This window comes from Heteronotia binoei, chromosome 20, assembly GCF_032191835.1.
Source record: "Heteronotia binoei isolate CCM8104 ecotype False Entrance Well chromosome 20, APGP_CSIRO_Hbin_v1, whole genome shotgun sequence".
NCBI lineage: Eukaryota > Metazoa > Chordata > Lepidosauria > Squamata > Gekkonidae > Heteronotia > Heteronotia binoei.
In genome coordinates, this window is record NC_083242.1 from 18,924,132 (window position 1) to 18,940,186 (window position 16,055).

The 16,055-nt window shown below is 47.9% G+C and overlaps 1 protein-coding gene across 2 annotated transcripts in view; it reads left to right on the forward strand.

Annotated features, from left to right (window-relative positions):
- Positions 1-235: 235 nt before the first annotated feature.
- The window catches only part of GSPT1 (G1 to S phase transition 1), a 66,620-nt gene continuing 50,800 nt past the window's right edge, over positions 236-16,055 (forward strand). For both annotated transcript variants that reach the window (XM_060260525.1, XM_060260526.1), the window contains exon 1: positions 236-611. In XM_060260525.1, coding sequence (XP_060116508.1) covers positions 269-611 — 343 coding nt within the window. In that variant the 5' untranslated portion in view covers positions 236-268. The remainder of the gene's footprint in view (positions 612-16,055) is intronic.

A 16,055-nucleotide genomic window follows, 5' to 3' on the forward strand; every position in this document is an offset into this window, starting at 1 on the left:
CGCTTTCTGGGAAACGTAGTTCCGCCTTGGGTTCCCTCCCATGCTTCCGAAGGGCCGCCGAGGAGGCTTCCGAACTACCAAGATGGCCGCCTGGACTTCGGGGCAGAGGTGGGGGGGAGAGGCGTACGGCAGCTGAAGGAGGCCATCCTGCGCAGCGGTGTCGGGGCGGCGGGGCGCACGCGGAGCGAGTGCTGAGTCGGCGCCGGTGCCGTCCCTTCGCAGGGAGGAAGGAAGTGCAGCCAGAGCCTTGCCGGGGGCCGGGCCTAAAATGGAGGCCAACGGCAGCGGGAGCAGCAGCGACTCGGCGCCCGACTGCTGGGACCAGGCGGACGTCGAGCCGGGCAGCGGCCCTGCTGCCGCCTCCTCCTCCTCCTCAGCCCCCGCCGAGGAAGAAGCCAGGCCGGCCTCGCTGGAGGCGGCCGAGGAGGAGCAGCAGGAGCTGCTGGGCGCGGCCTTCAGCCGGCACCTCAACGTCAACGCCAAGCCCTTCGTGCCCAACGTCCACGCCGCCGAGTTCGTGCCGGCCTTCCTCAGGGGCGGCCCCCCGGCGCCTGCCGCCCCCGCCCCGCCGCCCTCCTCCTCCTCGCCCCCGCCGCCCGCCCAGCCCCACGGTGAGACCCGCGTCCCCGGCCAGGAACCATGGCGTTGCCAACCCCCGGGTGCGGGCGGGGGATCCCCGGGTTGGAGGCCTTCCCCCCGCTCCAGGGTCATCAGAAAGCGGGAGGGAAGGGTCTGCTGGCGCTCCGTTCTTCCCTGTGGAGACCCATTCCCATAGGGCAGGGGTGGAAAACTTGCCCAATGTAAGAGCCGCATAGAATAAGTAGCAGATGTTTGAGAGCCACGGGACAGGAGGGAGGGCGGTGGGGGGAGAGGTGGAAAGAAAGCAACTTTAATTTTAAATTCATTCTCCAAGCTGCTGGCCAGGCAAGAAAAAGGAAATCGTTTTACAGGATTGTTTCATAAGATTGTACATGTCTTTGTAGTACTGGTTAATTTATCCTTAATAAGATATTTATTTATTTATTTATCTATGGATTGATTGGCAAACTGGACGTTATCTTAAATGTGAAATAAGATGTTCTACAATGTTACATATACCATAGTACAGTAGTGGCCAAACTTGCCTAATGTAAGAGCCGCATAGAATAAACAGCAGATGTTTGAGAGCCACGGGACAGGAGGGAGGGAGGAAAATAGACGGCGGCGGGGAGGTGGAAAGAAAGCAACTTTAATTTTAAATCCATTCTCCAAGCTGCTGGCCAGGCAAGAAAGGAAAAAGGAAATAGTTTCACAGGATTGTTTCATAGGATTGTGTGTGTATTTCTAGTACCAGTTAATCTATCCTTAATAAGATAGTTATTTATTTATTTATCTATTGATTGATTGATTGATTGGCGAACTGGACATTGTCTTAAATGTGAAATAAGATGTTCTACAATGTTATATATACCATAGTACAGGGGTGGCCAAACTTGCTTAACGTAAGAGCTACGTAAAATAAGCATCAGATGTTTGAGAGCTGAAAGTCATGAACATCAAACGTTTGAGAGTCGCAAGAAGGAAGGAAGGAATAATGGGAGAGGTGGAAAGAAAGCAACTTTAAATGCATTCTCCACGTTGCCTGCTGGCTCAACTTGGAGATGTGATTTCAAGAGGAAATGCCTTCTTCCAAGCTGGCCAATGTAGTGGCAGGGGCTTCAAGAGCCAAACAATATGTATAAAAAAGCCACATGTGGCTCCTGAGCCACAGTTTGGCCACCTCTGCCATAGTTCTTATATGCATAGTAGAATTTATTATAGATGGAATTAATCTGCCTGATACTACACCAAAGTTCTGTATAATTTGGAATTTTTAAGTAAACTTATCACATGCTTTTTTAAAAAAATGACAGTCCTCTCCATGTAAATGTGGTTTCAGTGGGACTGACTCTCCAATTAATTGGCAAGCTTAGGCTGAAAAGGTCCTGATAAAGAGATTCTGCTACTTTCCCTAAAATTGGAGCAGTGGGACATTAGCATAAGACAGCTGTGAGGACCACAGAAAGTCAGGGCCTTGGTGAGGTGGGAGTCATCTGCTGGTGGGAGGAGCCCACCCTAGGGTGGGAATGGGAGATGGGAGTTGCTGGTAACGTTGGAATGCGGGCACTTGTGTCTGGCATGTGCTAGTAGAAGGTGGTGTTGCGTTGGTTGGTTCCCTTTTTCTCATTTATGGGAATTCTCTGGGGTATTGGTGCTGGGGGGGGCAACAGGGTGAGGGCTTCTGGTGACCTGGCCCCACTGATGGACCTCCTGATGGCACCTGGGGGTTTTGGCCACTGTGTGACACAGAGTGTTGGACTGGATGGGCCATTGGCCTGATCCAACATGGCTTCTCTTATGCCTGGGGTAGTGTTGTTCTATATTCTTGATATTTGGGAGGGGCAACAGTGTGAGGACTTCTAGTGTCCTGGCCCCACTGATGGATCTCCTGATATCAGCTGTTTGTTTTTTTCCACTGTGTGAGACAGAATGTTGGACTGGATGGGCCACCAGCCTGATCCAACATGGCTTTTCTTATGTCTCTTTTGGAATAAAGTGGAGAAACATGCTGGCTGTGAATGTTCTGGCTTGGCTTGCGTGTCATCCTTGTTCAAATATTGTGTTTGTGTGTTTTAAAAAGAAAATAAGCCTTACTCCGTCTGAATGTTTGGTCTTGCCCAGGGGTGGCCAACCTTGCTTAAAGGAAGGGCCACATAGAATAAATGTCAGATGTTTGAGAGCCACAAAACTTAAACGTCAGATATGTGAGAGAAGGCAGGCAGGAAGGCAAATAAATGGGGGATAGGAGGAGGAAAGAAAGCAACTTTAACTTTAAATGCAATCTCCAAGCTGCCTGATGGAGCGGCGGGGGCTTCGAGAGCCACACAATGTGTGTGAAAGAGCCACATGTGGCCCTTGAGCCACAGTTTGGCCACCCCTAGTCTTGCCTCTGTCCAATCTTAATAGAGTGTAGATGTGTTTATTACACACTAGCTAGTAAAGAGTCCAGTATCACTTTTAAGACCAACAAATTTTGTTGTTGCATAAGAATTCGAGAAGCACAGCTCTCTTCTTCAATGCTTGTAGGCTATGTAGAAACTGACCAGTTTCTACATACCCTCCATGCATCTGACAAAGAGAGCTGTGCTTCTCTAAAGCTTATGCCACAACAAAATTTGTTAGTCTTAAAGGTGCTACTGGACTCTCTACTGTTTTTCAGCAAGAGTCACACAGCTCACTCCTCGTGGATCTACACACTAAATAATGCACTTTCAGCACTGCTCAACTGGATTTTGCCAGTTCACACAGTGAAATCTAGTGTGTGTGATCGCAGCCTATTAAAAGGAAATCCTCATGGTTGCTTTTGTTTAGACATTTACTGATGCTTTTTAAAAAGTAGCTCACTCTGTCTGGGCTTAAATCTAGCACGTGTCTTGCTCATGTTCTGATGTAAAGGGGAAGGCTTGCTCATTTATAATATTTGCATTATAGTGTTCAGAGTTTCAGAAGTATGACTGGACTTCCGTGCTGGTAAAGTTTCTCTTGGCTGTCAGCCTTGTCTGTCTCTCTTGATAATCCTCTGTTTAAATTCAAACACATATGAAGAGCCCTGCTGGGCCAGACCAGTGGTCCATCTAGGTTCGTGTTCTGCTTTATACGTTGACCGACAACAAACTGGGTATAAAGAATAAGGCCTCCCAGCTGATACTGCTGGGGGCTGGCTTCTGAATAAATCTGTTTAGTATTGGGGCGCTTGACTGAAAAAGAAATCACAATTCCGCCCCCGCCCCCCCAACTGCCCTTGAGAAATTTTTTGGGAGCTTATGTTTCTCCTGGCTAGAGTTTGAATTACATTTCTTATAGTACAGTCCTATCCATGTAAATGCGGTATCAATGGGACTGTCTCTCCCAATTCATTTGCAATTTTAGGCTGAAAAGGTCCTGATAAAGAGAGGCTGCTACTTTTCCTAAACTTGGGAGAAGTGGGAAATTAGCATAAGGCAGCTGGGAGGGCTACAGAAAATGGGGAAACAAGGTGAGAGAAATGTTAACAACCCCCTCCCCCCCAAACACACAGGGTCCATAAATTTTGCAAGTATAGGAGTAGCCGCCCTGGCATAGCATGGATAAGGGTGTTTGATAAGGGTGAGGATATGGGAGTTGTAAAGGGCAGGGGCGTGGTAAAGATAGCTGAAACCAGAAAACAGCCATTTTGGATGTGCTCCTAGGATGTTAAAGAGCCCCGTGGTGCAGAGTGGTAAAGCTGCAGCACTGCAATTGGAAGAAGAAGATGATATTGGATTTATATCCCGCCCTCCACTCCGAAGAGTCTCAGAGCGGCTCACAATCTCCTTTACCTTCCTCCCCCACGACAGTCATCCTGTGGGGTGGGTGGGGCTGGAGAGGGCTCTCACAGCAGCTGCCATTTCAAGGACAACTTCTGCCAGAGCTATGGCTGACCCAAGGCCATGCTAGCAGGTGCAAGTGGAGGAGTGGGGAATCAAAGCCGGTTCTCCCAGATAAGAGTCCGCACACTTAACCACTACACCAAACCGGAGCCCTCTGTTCATGCCTGAGTTAGATTCCAGAGGAAGCTGGGTTTTCAGGTAGCCGGCTCGAGGTTGACTCAGCCTTCCCTCCTTCCGAGGTCAGTAAAATGAGTACCCAGCTTGCTGGGGGGAAAGTGTAATGACCGGGGAAGGCAGTGGCAAACCACCCCGTAAAAAGGTCTGCCATGAAAACGTTGTGAAAGCAGCATCACCCCAGAGTCGAAAACGACTGATGCTTGCACAGGGGACCTTTCCTTTTCCTAGGATGTTAGATTTATATCCTGCCCTCCACTCCGAATCTGGCTCACAATCTCCTTTATCTTCCTCCCCCACAACAAACACCCTGTGAGGTGGGTGAGGCTGAGAAAGCTCCCCCAGAAAGCTGCCCTTTCAAGGACAACTCTGTGAGACCTATGGCTGTTCCCAGGCCATTCCAGCAGCTGCAAGTGGAGGAGTGGGGAATCAAACCCAGTTCTCCCAGATAAGAGTCCATGGACTTAACTGCTACGCCAAAGTGGCGATAGGTGCCTTGGGAAATGGAGGGTGTAAATATTTTTTGTTCTGGATAGCATAACAGAGGCATGCCCGCCGTGGGCTGAGGTGGTTGGACCCGATGGACATGGAGTGACTCAGAGGACATTAATAGTTGTGAAGCATGACTGAGAGGTGGCCATTTGGCTAAACTGGCAGCAGATGAAAAGTAAAGTTCCCAGTAGAGCAAGTTGCAGTGAAAAAGGATCATTAATAGGTGCCCTAAGCCATTGGTCCCCAACCTTTTTGGTACCAGGAACCGGTTTTGTGGAAGACAATTTGTCCATGGACCAGGGGGCGGGACAATGGTTTTGGGATGATACAATTGTGTACTTTATTTCTAAAGTGTTTGGTGTGGTGGTTAAGTGCGTGGACTTTTATCTGGGAGAGCCGGGTTTGATTCCCCACTCCTCCATTTGCAGCGGCTGGAATGGCCTTGGGTCAGCCATAACTCTCACAGAGTTGTCCTTGAAAGGGCAGCTTTCTGGGAGAGCTCTCTCAGCCCCACCCACCTCACAGGGTGTCTGCTGTGGGGGAGGAAAGTAAAGGAGATTGTGAGCTGCTCTGAGACTCTGAAATTCAAAGTGGAGGGCAGGATATAAATCCAAAGTCATCTTATTACTACTACATTGTAATATATAATGAAATAATTATACAACTCATGGCCTGGTTACAAACAGGCCACAGACCAGGGGTTGGGGACCCCTGCCCTAAGCCACCTATTAAGTCATGTTTTTAACGAAATTGTTGCATTTTCTTGTGCTCTTCATCCACGGAACTTGGGGTAGAATATGTGGTTTTTGCCACTTCTGTTTCATCCTTGCGGTGAGGGAAGCACAGAGAAATAAGGACAGGTCCACATCTTCCATTGAGCTTCTCAACTGAGTGGCTATTCAAATTCTGGACTCGCTGGTCTAAGCCTTGGCATTCTGTTGATTACATCAAACTGTGTTTCTTCCTCTTCACCTAGAAATCTTTTTGTGCAGGAGCTGTATTGAGAAAGTAACAGGATGTTATACATTCGAGAAGCAAGAGAAATTATGTACCTGAGGCACAGGCCATCTTGTTTCTTTACCTGTGTGCGTTCATTAATTTTAAACAGTTAGCTACATTTCTAAGGTGTCCAAGTAGGGCAGAAGGTCAGGCTAGCGGAGGTTTGATTAACATGCAGAATTCTAAACAGGTCTACTCAGACACCAAATGGTTCTGCAGGCTCTGCAAATGGTTCATATGTGCAGCTAATCCATATGTATTACCCAGTGGACAGTAAAAGCCCTGGTAGAGTTACTGGACTTCTGAAATTACTCATAGGACACCCTCCTAGCTACCGCTTGGCATTTGATTTAACTTAAGCTAACAGGTACCATGAACACACAAAGCTGCCTTATACCGAATCAGACCCTTGGTCCATCAAAGTCAGTGTTGTCTACTCAGATGTCAGCAGCTCTCCAGGGACTCAGACAGAGGTCTTCTGCTCATCTACTGCCAGATCTTTTATTCTGATGAAGCAAAGACTTTATTGATATTGAGATTCAAGAATCGAAAAGCCTTGCCTCTGGGCATTGTTCCCCAGTGCATTGGGAGCACTACCCTTCCTGTATACTTATCTTGTCTGACCAATCCTCACCTTCGCAGGGCATTTGCGTTAGCTCATTTTTAACGTTCTCCCTTCTATGGTGTTACATGGGAGATTTAAGAAAATTCCATAACTCAGGTAGGCTGTGCCCATGTGGGATGAATGAGACAGAGCAGGGGTGTCAAACTCATTTGTTATGAGGGCCGGATCTGACATAAATGAGACCTTGCCAGGCCGGGCTATATCGGCTTGGGCCATGTGTGTACCTGTTTAAGATTAGGTAGCAGAGATAAACTTTTAAAGGACACAGACAAACACGAGTAAAGGTTTTTAAAAAAAAAATATTACACGCTTAAAACATTAGCACTTGTTGGTCTTAAAGATGCTTTCTTTGTATTTCTCTGTCCAGGCTCAGCAGTTGGATTGTGTGCAGCTGGTCTAGCATTTGCCTCCTCTGTGGTACTTTAGCCCTTCTGCCACTGCTGTTCCAGTCATGCATAGTGGAAGTTTGATGGCTTCCCTGGGGGGCAAGTGGCAAGGTTTCTCTCGCAGGCCCTGACAGGGTGGTCTCTGGTTTTGGTGGTTCATTGTCAGCAAAACCTCTGCAGTGGTTGAGCCCTCTTCAGCTACTGGCCTCGGCTCCTCAGACTCTTCCCTTGAGGAGTCTAAATTGAAATCACTGTTTTGGTCGGAGGGAGACATGACGACGCTGGCCGAATAGCGGCTGCTGAATGTTGTGGTCATTCTTTCTTCATCTGTAAAAGTGGCTTGGTTCCATTTGCTAGCCCCAAATTTCTGTTAGCCAAAACTTGGCACACCTATAGCCACAGGTATCTTATCTAGGGGTGGCCAAACTTGCTTAATGTAAGAACCACACAGAAAAAATGTCAGATGTTTGAGAGTCACAAGACACGTACATCAGATGTTTGAGGAGAGGGATGGATGGAAGGGAGGAGAGAGAGGTAGAAAGAAAGCAACTTTAACTTTAAATGCGCTCTTCAAGCTGGCTTGCGGGGCAGTGGGGGATTTGAGAGCCACACAATATGTATGAAAGAGCCACATGTGGCTCCTGAGCTGAAGTTTGGCCACCCCTAATCTATGCCCCCCTCCAAAAAAAGAGCCTGGCATAAAATGATGTTCTTGTTATCATCCAGCAGACAGGCTGCTAAGCCGCACCTCTGATAGAACACTCACCCACTGGAAGGTTTCTCGGATTGGGAAATGCATTCGTAGTGGTAGAGGGACGGCACTGCACATGACAGAATGCAGAGTTATAGGAATTTCCCCTTCAGATCAACCTTTCCAGACTTGTGACCCATTTTTTAATTTAATTGTGTCTTTCATCATCTCTGCCTGCCTGTTTGTTTGTTTTTTTGATGCTGTCGCATTCTTCTTCCCCATGCCGTCTTGTTTCCCGCTCCTTCAAAAAATCCTGAACAAATGGTTCAGGATTTTTGTGACCTTCTTGCAGGTGATACTTTAAAGAATCCATGAGTTGTAGGTGCGGACTTCCGTCAGCAGATAAAGATGTCTTTGCGCACACTGAACGCAGGTTGTATTTAGTAGTATTTTACTGCGTGCCTGGTCATTGAATCAGATTTTAAGATATTTAACCTTGAAGTATTCAATATCAATACATGTTGCTGAAATGTTGTTGCAGGTTACAGGGCATGTTGTGTAGAAATAATGACGGATTTATTGCATTTAATATCTTTGTGGCTGAAAGCTAAAGACCTCAATTCAAGCATGGTTGGACCAATTTACAAACAATTCCTTAGCCGCAGTGTTACCTACAGCTGCCTCAGGTTGATTAATTCAACAAAAATCTGTACCGCAGTTATAGCAGTTCTTAACCAAGAAGAAAATCCCAATGTCCATAAAACCAGAAGGAACTGCTCAAAAATGGACATGTAGATAGATCCAAGTGGGCAGCCATGTTGGTCTGAAGCAATAGAACAAAGTTTGAGGCTATTAGCCCCCTTTAAGACCAACAGTGTTGTATTCAGAATGAATACTAAAATGCTTACAAAAGCTTACATTCTGAATAAAACTTTGTTGCTCTTAAAGGTGCTACTGGTCTCCTACTTTGTTCAAAAATAAACAGTTTTAACATTTTGTCTTATTAAACAAACTGAGTAAAGATCGGAGCTCAGTAAAAGAGGTCTTTATCTTCCCCAGGAAGTTGAAAAGATAGACTTAATCATTACAACATAGTTAAGATGACTTGCAGACTGATACTTGTATGGGTCACTGAATTAAATAGGCTTTGGTCACACACACTAAATAATGCACTTTCAACCCACTTTCAAACTGGATTTTGCCAGTTCACAAAGTAAAATCCAGTTGAAAAGTGCACTGAAAGTTGGTTGAAAGTGCATTATTTAGTCTGCGCGATCACAGCCTCAATTAAGTATATATAAGGAAAGGTCCGCCGTGCAAGCACCAGTCGTTTCCAACTCTGGGGTGATGTTGCTTTCACAACGTTTTCACGGCAGACTTTTTGCAGGGTGGTTTGCCATTGCCTTCCCCAGTCATCTACACTTTCTTCCCAGCAAGCTGGGTCCTCATTTCACTGACCTCGGAAGGATGGAAGGCTGAGTCAACCTCGAACCAGCTACCTGAAAACCCAGCTTCCACCAGGGATCAAATTCAGGTCGTGAGCAGAGCTTAGGACTGCAGTACTGCAGCTTTAACACTCTGCGCCACGGGTATCTTATTCAGTATATATAAGACTGTGGTCTTAATTTCTTGTCTCTGCTTGTTTCTCCTGAATGTTGCTTCATCTTAGAGCTGAAGATGTTACAGGTTGTCTTTCCCAATACAGGACAGGCGGTGCTAGTTGACATTGGTAACATCAAGCATTTATAGATTTATTCTTTTTTTCCCCCTCCAGTGTTGGACAAGTGGCATTTCGCCCCTCCCCAAGTAACCCAGATAATCAAAGGTCTGTTTCTGTTACATTCCAAGGGTTGTACCAGCCAGGCTGAGGAGGAGTTTGTCTTTTGCAAACTGCTTTAGAGCAATGGCTCTAAAGAGAACTGGGTATGCCTAATAGAGAACTGGGTATGCTGGGTAGAGAAGGCAAATTTCTAGGAGTGGCCATGATTGCTCCCCACACCCTTGGCTGTGACTAAGGGCTGGGCAGAAGCATTCAGCCTGCTCCCAGCCAGTAAAGTACTAGATGTGAGTAATGCTGCAGCTCGGGAGTTTCTCAGTTTATGTGCTGATGTGGGGGGGGGGGGGAGGCTTGTGTTTTGGGGCAGGTTTTCACATCCTCCCTCAGGGAACTGCAAGCTGAGGGCCTAGTCTCTTCTTTCCTACCCTTTCTCTAAGCAACACAAGCAATGCATTCTGGACTGAACCTTCTTGACTTTAGAGTCAGGAGTTGCATCAGCTGCCCTCTCTGTGTCCAGGTGACTTTGCTCTAGTACCTCTCTGTGTGACTGGTCTCCTCTCCCCACACCCACTGTGTGCAGTCTCTTCGGTTTTTCTTTCCAGTAAAGATTAGTTTTAGCTGCCTTTTGGGTCGGCCCCAGGGGTGGCCAGACTGCGGCTCAGGAGCCACATGTGGCTCTCAAAGCCCCCCCCCCCCAAGTCAGCCGGCTTGGAGAAGGCATTTCTCTCTTTAAATCACTTCGCCAAGCCAGCTGGCAGCTTCAAGAAGGCATTTAAACTTACAGGGGGACGCTTTTTTAGTGTTCCAACCATTTAAAAGGTGTTACATAGGATTGTGATACTTGTTAATTTAATTCTATCCAATACCACTTTCCAAAAATCCTTCCAACAATGGAGGTATGTCCCTTGTTTACAACCTTTCCAACAAATTGGATTGCCAGAAAGTAAGATATGGGCTAGTCTTTGTGGTGTGAGATACCAAAAAGATAGCGTTCTAAAGGCCTGTAGTTTTACATCTGCAATATCTGAATTAAAAGGCGGTGAGTTCCAAATTTAAGTTCCTTTCTTCGTCTGATAATACTCTTCCACAGAGTTTATGCCAGCGCAGTTGGTACATTAAAGCCTAAGACAATAGGAATGCAGCTCCACTAGTCAAAGTTTTAAGATTTTAAAAGATTTTCTACTCATAGCTATATGGAGACAGATCTGGCGGGAAAGGATTGCTCTTCCACACACCATGGAAATTACACCCTCATTGATTACATTTTAATTTCTTCTTTACTTAATAAGGTGTGTTCACCCCAAATAGGTTCAAAATACTGCCCTTACAAAATCAATTGCAAAATGACCACCTGAAAGAGGACAGCTCTATATTTCTTATGGAAGGAGAATAGCGTAGAGCAGCGGTCCCCAACCTTTTTGGCACCAGGGACCACTTTTGTGGAAGACAATTTTTCCATGGACCTGGGGCAGGGGGGAGATAGTTTCGGATGATGCAATTGTGCACTTTATTTCTGTTTGTTTGGTGTGGTGGTTAAGTGTGCATATTCTTATCTGGGAGAACGATGTTGCATTCCCCACTCCTCCACTTGCAGCTGCTGGGATGGCCTTGGGTCAGCCATAGCTCTCGCAGGAGTTGTCCTGGAAAGGGTAGCTTCTGGGAAGAGCTCTGTCAGCCCAACCCACCTCACAGGGTGTCTTTTGTGGGGGAGGAAGGTAAAGGAGATTGTGAGCCAGTCTGAGACTCTGAAATTCAGAGTGGAGGGCTGGATATAAATCCAATGTCTTATTATAATAATAATAATAATAATAATAATAATAATAATAATAATAATAATAATAATAATAATATTTTATTTTTATATCCCGCCCTCCCCGCTAGGCGGGCTCAGGGCGGCTAACAGACACGGGAGTCTCATGATTCACATTAAACAATAATAGACATGGGAGTCCCGTGATTCATAAAACATAACACTTAAACATTAATTACAATAAATTATTTAAAATACATAAAAACATATAAACATATAAGATATAAAAATAGGTGCTAAAATGATGTATTTAAGATGGCTAAGATGGTCTATTCATTCATTAATCAGGTTCTGTCTTAGTTGCCACATGGTGACTCAAATGCTAACTGAAAAAGAAATGTTTTGCAAGCCCTGCGGAATTGGTTCAGGTCCCGCAGGGCTCGCACCATCTCTGGGAGGTCATTCCACCAGCGAGGGGCTATCACCGAGAAGGCCTGCTCCCTAGTGGCCTTCAACCTAACTTCTCTTGGCCCAGGGATTGTTAATAAGTTCTGAGAACCAGACCTCAGTGCTCTCCGGGGTACATATGGGGAGAGGCGGTCCTTTAGGTAGGCAGGTCCTCGGCCATATAGGGCTTTAAAGGTAATAACCAGCACCTTATAGCGAACACGGTAGACAACCGGCAGCCAGTGCAGATTGCGCAGCCCAGGCCGTGCAGGCTCCCACCGTGGTAGTCCCTCCAGCAGCCTGGCCGCCGCGTTCTGGACTACCTGGAGTCTCCGTGTTCGGTACAAGGGCAGCCCCATGTAGAGGGCATTGCAGTAGTCTAACCTCGAAGTGACCGTTGCGTGGATCACAGTTGCCAGGTCGGTGCGTTCCAGGAAGGGGGCCAACTGCCTCGCCCTCTTGAGATAGAAGAAGGCGGATCTAGCAGTGGCAGCTACTTGGGCCTCCATTGATAGGGAGGACTCCAGTAGCACCCCCAGGCTCTTGACTTTGCGCACCGGTACCAGTGGCACACCGTCAAAGGCCGGTAAAGTAGTCTCCCCTCCCGGTCCGCCACGGCCCACGCAAAGGACCTCAGTCTTCGCCGGATTCAACTTCAGCCCGCTCAGCCTGAGCCAGTCAGCCACGGCTTGTAGTGCCCGGTCCAAATTTGCTGGGACATCACCAGCCCGGCCGTCCATCAATAGATAGAGCTGGGTGTCATCTGCATATTGATGGCAACCCAGCCCATACCTCCGTGCAATCTGGGCAAGGGGGCGCATAAAGATGTTAAACAGCATCGGGGAGAGGACTGCCCCCTGAGGCACTCCGCAATGGAGTGGATACCTCTGAGACAGTTCCCCCCCGATCGCCACCCTTTGTCCCCGACCCTCAAGAAAGGAGGAGAGCCACTGTAAGGCTAGCCCCCGAATTCCTGCGTCGGCGAGGCGGCGGGTCAGCAGCCGATGGTCAACCATATCGAACGCCGCCGATAGGTCTAACAACAGCAATACTGCCGAGCCGCCTCGATCCAGTTGCCGTCGGAGGTCATCCATGAGGGCGACCAGGACTGTTTCTGTCCCATGGCCCGGGCGAAAGCCGGACTGGCATGGGTCTAGGACGGAAGCGTCCTCCAGGAATTCCTGTAACTGCACCGCCACGGCCCTCTCGATTATTTTGCCTAAAAAGGGCAAGTTTGAGACCGGCCGGTAATGTGCCAATTCGGCCGGATCTGATGACGGTTTTTTCAGGAGAGGGCGGACCAGTGCCTCTTTCAGAGGTGTTGGAAAAACACCTTCTGAAAGGGATCGATTTATAATATCCCGTATAGGATATCTTAGTTCCTCCTGGCAGGCCTTAATTAGCCAGGAGGGGCAGGGGTCCAGATCGCAAGTCGTGGAACGTGCAGTGGCAAGAATTCTGTCGACTTCCTCCAAGCTGAGCGGGTCGAAGCAATCCAGAGTTGAATCAGAAGACACGCATTGGGCTTCGAGTCCACTTACTGCCTCCAAATTGGCGGGGCAGTCCTGGCGGAGCGATTGGACCTTATCCGCAAAGAATTTCGCGAAGGCCTCGCAGCCAATTTCCAATTCCTTAGCTTTAGAATTGCCCTGAGGCAATGTAGTCAGATTCCGAATTATTCTAAATAATTGGGCTGGGCGCGAATTTGCGGATGCAATCCTAGCCGCAAAGTATGTTTTCTTTGCGGCCTTGATTGCCATCTCATAGGACTTCATAGACTTCCTATAAGATGTTCTAGTCGCCTCGTCACGAGTGCGTCGCCATTGCCTCTCTAGCCGTCTAAGGCCTTGTTTCAGCTGGCGTAATTCCGGGGTATACCACGGGGCCAGCTTAATCCGAGGTCGCAGAGGGCGCCGAGGTGCGATCTCCTCGATGGCCCTAGAGAGCCGGCTATTCCAGGTCTCAATCAGGCCATCAAGGGAGCCGCCAGAGGGCCAGGAGTCCCGCAGAGTCATCTGGAACCGTTCCGGGTCCATTTGACTCCGTGGGCGAGCCATAATCGGCTCCTCGCCTAAACAGGTTCGGGGGGGCATATTCACACGGGCCTTGAGGGCGAAGTGATCCGACCATGGCACAACCTCTGTGGTTATATCGCTCACTACAATCCCGGCCGCAAAGATCAGGTCTAACATGTGTCCGGCCTGGTGGGTGGGGGTCACAACGAATTGAGAGAGTCCCAGTGTCGCCATGGAAGACACTAGGTCCGTCGCCTGACTGGAGGACGGGTCATCGGCATGGACGTTGAAGTCACCCAGGATTATCAGCCTTGGGTGCTCCAGCGCCCAGCCTGTCGCCGCCTCAAGCAGGGACGGTAAGGCGTTGGCCGGTGCGTTAGGCGTACGGTACACCAGCCAAATCGCCACTACTACTACAGTATTATTACTACTACTACACTGTAATATATAAAGAAATAATTATACAACTCATGGCCTGGTTGCTAACAGACCACGGACCAGTACTGGTCCACGGCCGCAGAGGTTGGGGACCCCTGGCATAGAGAACGCTGGAGCCCTTGCTGTGGCTGAACAGTCAACTTAAAGGGAGGGTTCATCCAGAAGGTGGTCCTAGGAGTAGTTGAGGTGCTGGGCAAGCTTATGACAAGTGAGCAATCTTCCAGAAAGCATAAAACATCACTCCAGGCAGGCAGCTTCTGTTTGCATCCGTACATTTATGATATGCAGATTTGGGGCATAGATTCAGCTAGGCCCTTGAGCATTATGGCCATCAGCCAACTCCTTAGTGCTGGGCTTGATTCCCCCCCCCCTCCCGCATGCTAGTTGGGTTATTTTTTTAAGTCCTGGGAGAGAAACCTGGGGTTTTTATTTTCAAAGCAGGGTGAGCAGTAGGAAACAATTCTTCCCCTCGTTGTTACAAATGAAGAAAAGGAGCTATCTAAAGAGCTGTGTGCCCCCTCAAGATTAGATCAACTTATTCATCATTGGTTTGCACAGCGATGTTGGTGAATGAGGGATTCAGAAGTTCTTTAATTTCAGCAAAGAGAAACTAGCGCCTGCCGTGAAGGCCTTCCATGACGTAGGTGCAAGGAGGAGCCAAATCAAGCATGAAATGACATGAGTGTTTTGACTGACACTTGGAGCAGGGTTTTGAGAGAATTACATAGAAATGGGGTGGGAAGAAAAAATTTTAAAAGTGCTCAGGGCCTTTTTTGTAGTAGGAACTCCTTTGCATGTTAGGCCTCCTTTGTGTATCAGGCTACCTGATGTAGCCAATCCTCCTGGAGCTTACAGAAGGCCCTGTACTAAGAGCCCTGTGAGCTCTTGGAGGATTGGCTACATCACGGGGGTGTGGCCTAATATACAAAGTGGTTCCTGCTACAAAAAAGGCCCTGCAAGTGCTGGTTTTTGCTTTGTAGCTCTCCAAGTAATGGTAAGTCTGGTGGGGGTGGAGAGCGATGGTTGAATAAGGGTGCCTTCCATTTTGGTTGTGGAGAACTGGCTGGTGTGGCCAACAAAAGTGGTTAGGGGTGAAGATGAACTGGGTGCCTTTATGAGTAGTTCACGTGGGTAGGCCAGCTGAGGTCTTCTTCCAAGATGTGGGGAGAGGGGGGTGTTGTTACCGTGCAGTTCTAGTTATTCCCAAACGTGCCTATTTCAAGATGCTTGCCCAGGCTGCCTTTGCAGTCTGAGCTATTCTGGCACTGAACGCACAAAGCTGCCTTTTATATTGAGTCAGACAGATGGCTGGATGGTCGGTCTCCCTCAGTATTTTGTACTCTGATTTGGCAGCAGCTCTCTGAAGTCTCAGGTAGCAATTTATCTGGGGTTTGAGCACAGATTCTTCTCCATGCAAAACAAGAGCATTCTGCTTATAGTCCGCCCTTTCCCATAAAGCCAGTTTGGTGTTGTGATTAAGTGCGTGGACTCTTACCTGGGAGAACCAGGTTTGATTCCCCACTCCTCCACTTGCACCTGCTGGAATGGCCTTGGGTCAGCCATAGCTCTCGTAGGAGTTGTCCTTGAAAGGGCACTGCTGTAAGAGCTCTCTCAGCCCCACCTACCTCACAGGATGTCTGTTGTGGGCGGGGGGGGGGAGGTAAAGGAGATTGTGACCACTCTGAGATTAAGAATATAAAGTGGGATATAAATCCAATATCATAATTTTCTTCTGAATGGGCTCAGGGTGGATCACAACGTAAACTGACAACAATAAAAACCTGCCATTCAGAGCTAAAACAATGCATTAAAATTGAACAGAACAATAAAGTGC